This window comes from Notolepis coatsorum, assembly GCF_963971535.1.
Source record: "Notolepis coatsorum genome assembly, chromosome: 3".
NCBI lineage: Eukaryota > Metazoa > Chordata > Actinopteri > Aulopiformes > Paralepididae > Notolepis > Notolepis coatsorum.
In genome coordinates, this window is record NC_140167.1 from 162,902,381 (window position 1) to 162,913,388 (window position 11,008).

General features: G+C 46.8%; 1 protein-coding gene across 1 annotated transcript; it reads left to right on the forward strand.

The window, feature by feature from the left end:
- Positions 1-6,299: 6,299 nt before the first annotated feature.
- Positions 6,300-7,433, forward strand: LOC311226040 (solute carrier family 35 member E4-like; the record flags this gene model as incomplete). Its single annotated transcript, XM_084311420.1, has 1 exon — positions 6,300-7,433. The coding sequence occupies one exon, from the start codon at positions 6,300-6,302 to the stop codon at positions 7,431-7,433; it is 1,134 nt and encodes a 377-aa protein (XP_084167546.1).
- Positions 7,434-11,008: the final 3,575 nt, after the last annotated feature.

The following is an 11,008-nucleotide window of genomic DNA, read 5'->3' on the forward strand; positions in this document are numbered from 1 at the left end:
AGGGGCCCTCTCCAGGAGAGCCTTACCCCTCCAACCCGCCAACAGGGGTCAAACAGGGTTAAAAGGAATTACCTGGGAAGTGCCAATTGTCTTTAGTCTTCTTTTATATTATTTCTTCAGAGTTATGTTAGAATAGCAGTTGCTTTAAATGTGCACATGGACAAATATGAAGGACAAGAATTCAAAATGTTGGACATGAAGAGAGGCTTGGAGAGCCTCCTTCGGGGGGTATCTTCGTCTCTGGGGGGGGGCTTCTCCAGTGGGAGGGCTGATCCCCCTCCAAACCGCCAACCGGGGAAAGAGTGCGAACCATATAATCATTTATATCCATGTCATTTTTTCTTATTGTGTTGTTAGTTTTAATTTCATAAATGTATGCGGTGATGTCGGTGACATGGGAGGTACAGTGGGTTCAGTGGGGTCGGGGGGAGGGGCCATCGTTCCGGCGGTTAGACCCGGGGGAGGGGGGGCCTTGCGTGTTGTGGGATTGGTGTGGGGGGGGGGCGGGGTTTCCTGGGGTCCTTGGCCGGGTGGTCTGGTCTCCGGGCCAGGGGGTCTCCGGGCTTGGGGTCGCGGGGGGTCGCGGGGCCATTGAGGCGTGGTGCTTAGGCCTTCTGCGGACCTGGGCTTGGGGCTCTCGTGGACCGGGGGCCTGGTGGTCCGGCGGGGGCGGGTGGGGGCTCTGGGTGCTCGGCTCCGTGCATGATGGACCAGGATATGGGGGTGTTCTATCTCTCGGGGAGGAGGGCGGGAGGGAGGGGTTTCTCTCACTGTAAATGTTGTGTTGTATTGTATGTCTATAAATGTTAAATAAAAATGTAAGTTTAAAAAAAAAATGGCATTTTGTGCCGATCCCGATCTTCGGAAAATCACGTGATCGGCCCCGATCACATGATCGGATCGGGATATCACTACTAGTGATGGTATACTATAGATGGTATACTATAGGTGTTATACTAGAGATGGTATACTATAGATCAGCGGTTCCCAAACTTTTTTGGCCGTGCACCCCCTGTCACCTCCCGACCTAGCTTGCGCACCCCCCAATGGGTTTCTGTTAGAAAAAATTGTTGCTGGTCTCCGTGCACAGATTTAATTTTTTATTTTATCTCTTCCCACGGCGACTATGGACAGGGAATTTCTTTATTTAATTAAAATGTTCACGACAATACTCTGCCAGTATGTTTAATATCCATAATACTAAAGGTTTGACTAAGATTTGTATGAAATTTTATTGTAAAAAAAAAAAATTAATTTTTTTTACCACCATTAGCCTTTTCATGTCACGCACCACCTAGAGGGCGCTCGCGCACCACAAGGGGTGCGCGCACCACAGTTTGGGAACCACTGCTATAGATGATATACTATAGGTGATATACTAGAGATGGTATAAGATGGTATACTAGAGATGATATACTATAGGTGATATACTAGAGATGGTATACTATAGATGGTATACTATAGGTGATATACTAGAGATGGTATACAATAGATGATATACTATAGGTGATATACTAGAGATGGTATACTATAGATGGTATACTATAGGTGGTATACTATAGGTGATATACTAGAGATGGTATACTAGAGATGGTATACTAGAGATGGTATACTATAGGTGGTATACTAGAGATGGTATACTAGAGATGGTATACTATAGGTGGTATACTATAGATCAGTGGTGCCCAACCAGTCGATCGACAGATAGATCGCGGACTGATTTCAAGTAGATCTCGATTAATAAAATTCGATTATAAAAAATAAAGATAATCTTTTTTATTTATTTTTTTGTGCAAAATCAACTCTGTTGTTAACTACAACAAGCAATGCTTTAACTTTAACTACAACAAGCAATAATGTTTGTTATTTAAGATGAGGTCGGACTCTGTGTTCATTATGCTGCTTTTATAAAGCCTCAAATGACGGCTTACAATATTTCAGTCAAAGTGTTTTGTTTGTCTAAGATTTAAAAAGGTTTAAACTTTACAGCACTGACAAAGTTGAACAAAGTGCTGTACAAGTCCCACAACATTAAAAAAAAATTATAAAAAAGAAAATTGTATCTCGAAGCTTCGAATTAAAATCGAATCTCGGCCCCAAAGCTTCGAATTCCCAAAACAAATTAGAAGTTCAGCCCTACTACGGATAGCTCATTATATCAACGGCGTTGTTGTTTGCACGCTTGCAGCTGTTGGTTAGCTAGCTATCGTTCTCAGTTGGCTAACGTTAGCTACTAGCTAGCTAATACTGGCCTACCTTTTAATTCGCAATGGAATGGCTAGCTAACTAACTGTACAAATCGATGTGATTGGCTGAGATCGTAATTTGTACGGTTGGCTGGATTGGGGGTGGCCAGCTGGCTAGCTTTTCAATTAATCAAGCTGGCAGTTCGTAGTGCAGTAGCTGGCTGGATAGCTGTTGTATTGTGGGTTAAAGTAGCCAGCTGGCTGGCTGGCAGTTCGTGGTAGCTGGCTAGATAGCTGGCTAATGTTGGCCAATATAGCTGTAACTGAATGATGCTAGCCTTATGTGGTCTTATGAGTTTCAGTTCATAGGAAAATACTTTGACTATAATGGTCAGAAGTAAATTAACTGTATATACTCTCTTTTAGAAACTCTGTCTCTTAAACAGTACTGTATATCTTGTATGTCATAAATGGCTGGATGTAACAGTACTGTTTATCTGTATGTCAAATGTTATGATGAATTGAAAATGGGGGACCCTGATGTAAACAAGACGAAAGTCTTTCTCTGGTCTGCCTCCCCTTAACAATTGTGTGTATTGAGCCGTACTGTATTGTACCCATTCTGCAATCTGTTAATAAAATGTTCAATCAATCAATCAATCAATCAATCTGTTATGCTTAACATGCAGTACTATTATGGGGCGGCTACGTGGTGTAGTAGGCAAGGCGCTCGCCACGAAATCTGGAGACGCTGGGCTTGCCTGTTCGAGCCCAGCGCTCCACATTTGCTTTCAGTTTAGCTGGTCGTCCGTACTAATACACATTGGCCGTATTAGGGGGTGGGAAACTGATGGGTGGGGATCGGGCGTTGTGGACAGCGACTCCTACAGGTCGGTTGGTGCGCCTGCGCAGTAGAATCAGGAAGTGTCGGGGGCAGCGTGAGCCTCCCACACGTTACTCCTCGCCACTGAGAGATCGAGCTGCGCAGGTGAAAAGATGCGACTGCTGTTACCTCAAGTACCGTAGGGGACTTGTGCTATGTATGACTTAGTCCACATCGCAGCCGGCTTGTGGGAGGCAAGAAACAACGTCCGTGACAGGGGAGGGTTGAATTGGATGATACGAAATTGGGATGGGAGAAAAATATAGAAAATGGGAGAAAAAGTGGATCAAAAAAACATGCAGTACTATTAACTTTACTTAATTTCTAAGATTAGATCATTTAGTTAATTTTAAATCAAGTCAAGTCAAGTCAAGAGTTTTAATTGTCACGGCATACAGGTATACAATGAAATGCGGGTGGTCTTGCCCGCAACGATGTGCAATACAGTGGTACATATAATAGAATCAAAGAAGAAACAACATTGTGCAGTAACAGATAGCAGGTAACATGGAGTGACATCTCGGTATCTGTACATAGTTATTTACAGCGCATGTGTGACATGCTAGTTAGCTTTGGTAGTGCAATACACTGTTCCTGTTATTCTAATTTAAAGTGTCCTAATTTAAAGTGTCCTTTCCTTTGGCCATAAGTGTGCGTGTGTGCGACATGAGTGTGTGCCCGCTCATGTTAAAGTGTTAAGTGGCTGCTCGTGTGTGAGCGTGCACAGTGTGCGTGTCGTGTGTGTGTTCATGTGTGCTTGTGTGTGGACAGTTCAATGTTCTGAGCACTCAATGTACATTGTTCATGGCTCTGATGGCCTGGGGGAAGAAGCTGAGCCTAAGCCGCTCTGTCCTAGTAGCTAGGATTTGCAGGCGTCTGCCTGACCTCAGCAGCTGAAACAGGCTGTTATTGGGGTGGTGAGGGTCTTTCATTATCCTGCAGGCTCTGGATTTGCACCTCTTGTTGTATAGAACCTGCAGGGGGGGTAGTGCAATACCCGTGGTACGCTCGGCTGAGCGCACCACTTTCTGTAGGGCCTTCTTGTCCTGTGCCGTGCTGTTTCCATACCAGGCAGTGATGTTTCCGGTCAGGATGCTCTCTACAGCTCCTGAGTAGAAGGACTGGAGTATCTTCCCCGATACTCTGAACTTCCTTAACTGTCTCAGGTGGTAGAGACGCTGTTTCGCCTTCTTTACTACTGTGCCTATGTGTGTTGACCATGTCAGGTTCTCTGAGATGTGGACCCCCAGGTACTTGAAGCTGCTCACCCTGTCCACGGTAGCCCCGTTTATCATCAGTGGTGTGTGTGTCCCCTGCTGTCCTCTCCTATAATCCACGATCAGTTCCTTGGTTTTGCCAATGTTCAGGAGCAGGCTGTTGTCCTGGCACCAGCGTTCCAGTACCTCCACCTCCTCCCGGTAGGCCTTCTCGTCGTTGTCCGAGATCAGCCCCACCACCACCGTGTCATCTGCGAACTTCACTATGGAGTTGGAGCTGAACTTGGCCACACAGTCGTGTGTGTAGAGTGAGTACAGCAGGGGGCTCAGAACACAGCCCTGGGGGGACCCGATGCTCAGGGTGATGGTGTTGGAGGTCTGACCCCCCACCCTGACCGCCTGGGGTCTTTCGCTCAGAAAGTCCAGTACCCAGGCGCTCAGGGCGGAGCTCAGACCTAGCTCGATCAGCTTGTCCACCAGTCTGGTGGGGACTATGGTGTTGAACGCTGAGCTGTAGTCAATGAACAACAGTCTCACATAGCCCCCCTTCTGACGGTCAAGGTGCGAGAGGGTGCTGTGCAGTACCTGGGAGACCGCGTCGTCGGTGGACCTGTTTGTCCTGTATGTGTAACGGGGAAGTCCGTGGGTATGTCCACAGTCACTGAAACAGGTGTGTTGACGGGTGACTGTGGCAGTGCGGGCTGGTAAGTTAAACTCACTTCCTCATAACAGGGTTAACAGACGCATAGGGACGGTAGTTAGGAGTGAATTCACTTCTTAGTGCAGCGGCCTGTGTCGTCGCCCGCGGACGCGGGAGCCCCCTGTTCGACTCCCCCTCGGGACATTCTCATTTAACATCAAAAACACAACGCAGACCAGTATGATCCGTCACAGTGGTGCCCAGTGACCCGGATGTCCTGAGGGGCGTGAGTTTAGGGAGGTGAGTGTAACGGGGAAGTCCGTGGGTATGTCCACAGTCACTGAAACAGGTGTGTTGACGGGTGACTGTGGCAGTGCGGGCTGGTAAGTTAAACTCACTTCCTCATAACAGGGTTAACAGACGCATAGGGACGGTAGTTAGGAGTGAATTCACTTCTTAGTGCAGCGGCCTGTGTCGTCGCCCGCGGACGCGGGAGCCCCCTGTTCGACTCCCCCTCGGGACATTCTCATTTAACATCAAAAACACAACGCAGACCAGTATGATCCGTCACATATGCAAATTGCATAGGGTCCATATCACTGGGGAGGGAGGCACAAATGTGGTCCTTGACCAGCCTCTCGAAACATTTCATGACCACAGAGGTGAGTGCCACCGGTCTGTAGTCATTTGGACATGCTGGGGAGGGTTTCTTCGGCACAGGGATGATGGTAGACCTCTTGAAGCAGGCAGGGACCACTGATGTCTGATCTAAAGATAAACAAAGGGTTTTAATAAAAGTGTTATATTTATCTTCTCTTATAGTACCAGAGAGAAGCTGAGGAGAATCGACCAGCAACAAAAGCAAAATGTAGTTAAAAAAATATATATATATATATTTATCTTTATTTTTAATTTTTTTACATTTTAAGATTTAACATTTTTCCCTGTGGTATCGAAAATGGTATTGAATATCGATACTTTTCAAGGTATCGTATCGAAGTTCGAAATTCCAGTATCGTGACAATAGTGTGTTGTCAGTTGCAATGTGACAGCTGTAGTGATTGTAACGGTACAGAATTCACCCACGGAACTATTGTTAGGAACATTCTAGAACATTAGGTCCGCCCGAACATTCTGGAACGTTTGTGATGATGTCATGGCAGTACATTCTAGAACGTTCGTGATAGTGTGCATCGTGAAACAGTGCTGAGCAGTACTGAACAGATAGACTAAACAACATAGATTGAAGCCTGCATTTCTAGACTGTTTGCTGTTGGAAGAGCCGTTCGCCTCGCTGAGCTCTGATGATGGAGGAGGATGCTGCTGTCACGCCAGATATATGGAGACCAAGGACCGGGGATGAAGATGAGAACATGATTAGCTCCGATGGCTTCACTAAATGCGAGGCGACCTGCAAAGGGCCCGTGCAAGGCCCCAGGAGAAGACCACCAGCAGAGATGTTCCATCTGCTGTCCGCCATCATCGTGTGGCTGGTGACGGGCACCACTATCTCCAGTCTCAACAAATGGATCTTCGCCGTATACAACTTCAGGTATCCTCTGTTGCTGTCGGCCCTGCACATGCTGACGGCTATCGTGGTGGACTATGGGCTGATGAAACTGAGGGTGATTCACGACAAAGGAGCCAGGGAACCGGTCCTGACCAACTCTGCCAAATGTAAGGTGTTCCTACTGAGCTTGACCTTCTGTGCCAGCAGCGCTTTTGGCAACGTGGGTCTGAACTATGTCCAGCTGTCGTTTGCCCAAATGATATACGCCACCACGCCTCTGTTCACCCTGGCCATCTCCACGCTGATCCTGGGCAAGCAGCACCACATCCTGAAGTACATAGCCATGATGCCCATCTGCCTGGGGGCCTCCTTCAGCATCATGGGCGAGGTCCAGTTTGACCAGACGGGTTGTTTCTTTGTGTTCGCTGCCACCATGCTGAGAGGTGTCAAAACTATCCAACAGAGCATCCTGCTCCAGGAGGAGAAAATCAACTCCGTCTTCCTCCTCTACCTGATGTCCATCCCCAGCTTCGTCATCCTGGCCGTGGCCACCCTGGCCCTGGAGAACTGGGCGCTGCTGGAGTCCCCGCTCCACTACGACTGCCAGCTCTGGCTCTTGATCCTGCTGAGCTGCCTGTGCTCCGTCATGTACAACCTAGCCAGCTGTTGCGTCATCACCCTGACCTCCGCCGTCACGCTGCACATCCTGGGGAACCTCACCGTGGTCGGCAACCTGCTGCTCTCTCAGCTGCTGTTCGGCAGCGAGCTGTCCACGCTCAGCTGTCTCGGCGTGGTGCTCACCCTGTCCGGCATGCTTATCTACCAGAACTCGGAGTACCTGGCGGAGTACATGGAGACACGCCGGGCCAGGACCAAGGTGCCGGGGGAGACGCCGGAGGTCGGGACGGGCACCGCGGAACCCACCCCGACGGAGCCGCCGCCGCCGGATCATCAGCACGAGAGACCGGAGGGGAAACCACAAGACAAGATCGACTGAACTGTGGGACGGTTGAGTCAGGGTCAGAACTGTGGGACGGTTGAGTCAGGGTCAGAACTGTGGGACGGTTGAGTCAGGGTCTGAACTGTGCTGTCTTGGGTGGCAATGTCAACCTTTTTCGGGTCTGTGCGCCCGCGTCCTCCCCGACACCCGGGGGCACAGACGTCAGGGACCTGTGGGCTAGGATGTCCGGTGGAGAGGGCACACAGCAGCGTCGGACCTGAGTCACCAATCGCGACATCCTCCAAGCGTAGACTGGAATCTGCCGTCCTGAGGGCATGTGTCCGCGAGGAGGCGACATACGGCGGCCTTCTTATGGCTTTCACCGACCACAAGCCCCTCACGTTTTTTGAGTCAAAGGTAGCGGAGCCCAAGGTAGTCGCAGACTGCCTCTCCGGAGTCGTCATCGGAGCTGTACAGCCGGACCTCGACTATGTCAACATGGACTCGGAACAGGCCTCCGACCACGACATCCAGGCCCTCAGGACGGCAGATTCCAGTCTACGCTTGTGTGACCTCTCCACCGGACATCCTAGCCCACAGGTCCCTGAGGACTGGCGAAGGCTCGCTTTTGAGGTGGGATACATCCACGACAAGATTAAACCCGCCCACGTAGACATTTCCCAGCCCTTGGAGCTGACCCTCTCCCCCCGCCGAGGCCGTCCGCCGCTACCCCGGGACCCGCCTACGACTAAGTCGCCGGTGACCTCGTCGACGTCTGTGCCCCCGGGTGTCGGGGAGGACGCGGGCGCGTGCGCCGCCCCTCCCTCCCTGCCCCTGGCTTTCCGCACTCACGGTGGCCGGTTCGTGCCCCCGGGCGCCGTGGAGGGCGCAAGAGATTGTACCGCTCCCCCCTTCGCGCCCCCGGTTGTCCGCACGCGCCGAGGTCGGGAAGTTGTTCCCCCCCACCGGGGGGATTTTGACTATGGGTGAATTCTGGGGGGGCTTGTGTAGTGATTGTAATGGTACATAATTCAGGCAGGCATTCTAGCTTTTCAGTAACGTACTGTATCGTGTAGGTGTACTCAATAAATACTATTCGCTCTGCCTCGAGCCACTGTCTCCGACTCCCATCTCTCGGCACTACACAGCTCTGTTTACACATCATTCCTATTCCCCTTTAATTGTACATACATCATTTTTGTTTTGATTGTATTGTTCCACTTTTGCTTTGGCAATGTAAACTCATGTTTTCTCATGCCCATTGAATTGAGTGTGTGTGTTGTCTGTGTATGCAGAGTGTGAAATAAATGGGTCATGCTGCCTGCATGCCCAACGTGAGAAGTTAGTCTCGTCATTCTTGTAATTGCTACACTACACCGTTACAATGATATATAAAATATATTATATTATATATCCATTCAATATGCACATGACAGAAAATATTATATGCCATATAATATGTTCTGGCATGCGCATATTGAATGGGTATTACTAATACTATTAATACTAATACTAGCCGAGAGTAGGTCAAATTTTGGCTAGTAGCTCTCGGCTAGGTGGTAAATTAAAAAGTAGATCTTGGTTCAAAAAAGGTTGGTCACCCCTGCTATAGATGGTATACTATAGGTGATATACTAGAGATGGTATACTATAGGTGATATACTAGTGATGATATACTATAGGTGATATACTATAGGTGGTATACTATAGGTGATATACTAGTGAGGATATACTATAGGTGGTATACTAGGGGTGATATACTATAGGTGATATACTAGAGGTGGTATACTATAGGTGATATACTATAGGTGGTATACTATAGGTGATATACTAGAGATGGTATACTATAGATGGTATACTATAGGTGATATACTAGAGATGGTATACTATAGGTGGTATACTATAGGTGATATACTAGAGATGGTATACTAGAGGTGATATACTATAGGTGATATACTAGAGGTGGTATACTAGAGATGGTATACTATAGGTGGTATACTATATGTGATATACTAGAGATGGTATACTATAGGTGTAGCGGCCTCTGCCTGGGTCCGCTTCCGTGGCAGTCGGGGAGGTAATTCCGTACGCGCTTTCTAATCAATAATAGTATCCACACTTTCAGTTCCGTTGTCAGATATCAAGTGGATATCCGATTTATTTAGAAAAGTAATTCACATGGAAGATGGGACCAAAGCGGTCAGAAAACGGTGTGCCATTCCCCGTTCTACGCCCACCCAGGTGATTACCATTACTAATTTATGCCCTCTGCTGCGCAGTGCCGGGCCGCCTAGAGACAGTGCCATTCAGGCAAGCCAGGTGAACCACCCACAATACAACTGAGCCAATCCATTTCACCCCGAATAGGCACACTGGGCAAGCATTCCCCTTTTGGCTACACAGATAAATCATAACATTCACATAAATCATATCCTTCTATTTGATATAATAATAATAATAATAATAATAATAATAATAATAATAATAATAATAATAATAATAATAATAATAATAATAATAATAATAATAATAATAATAATAGGTGACTATAGGTGATATACTAGAGATGGTATACTATAGGTGATATACTAGTGATGGTATACTATAGATGATATACTATAGGTGATATACTATAGGTGATATAGTAGAGATGGTATACTATAGGTGATATACTAGAGATGGTATACTATAGGTGATATACTAGAGATGGTATACTATAGGTGATATACTAGTGATGGTATACTATAGATGATATACTATAGGTGATATACTATAGGTGATATAGTAGAGATGGTATACTATAGGTGATATACTAGAGATGGTATACTATAGGTGATATACTAGAGATGGTATACTATAGGTGATATACTAGTGATGGTATACTATAGATGATATACTATAGGTGATATAGTAGAGATGGTATACTATAGGTGATATACTAGAGATGGTATACTATAGGTCAGGGGTCAGCCACCTTTTTGACATGAAGTGCCAGTTTGAAATAGTTGTAACTAGTGTGCCTTATCAACAATATTCCATTCATCGTAATATTTTTTTCTCATAATCAGGTATTTTTAATGATAATTTTTACATTATTACATCATTATTGTTATTGTTATTATTAACAATATTATTATGATGGTTGTATCAACCCTAAATCTGAGTTGGGGTGGGGGTGCAATGCAGACAAACAGTTTTGCTTTACTGAGCTCCGTTATCTGGGGCTGTAGTTGGTCACTTTAAGCTGCACACCGGAGCATCTTTTAATCCAGCTGTTTGCTGTTCTCTGATATTTTCTGACATTTCATTGATGCGTCGCTCGACACTTCAAGCTGACATGGGGATATCTTTTATCCTTGATTTGATTGTCTCTTTGTTTGGCAAGCCTTCAAACAAAACATCTGAGCTACAGAGAAAAGCCTCCTTGATATACTCGCCATCAGTGAATGGCTTTCCACATTTCGCAATGCAATGAGCAATGCGATAGCTTGCTTCAGTTGCGTGGTTTTTAGAAGTCGTGAACACTTTGAGGGTGCTGGCTTGCTTTCCATACCTGGCCACGGCACGTTTAATTTTTTTTTGATGCTTCGTCTCAAAATGGCGTTTCACACCTGACATTTTCTAAACATAAA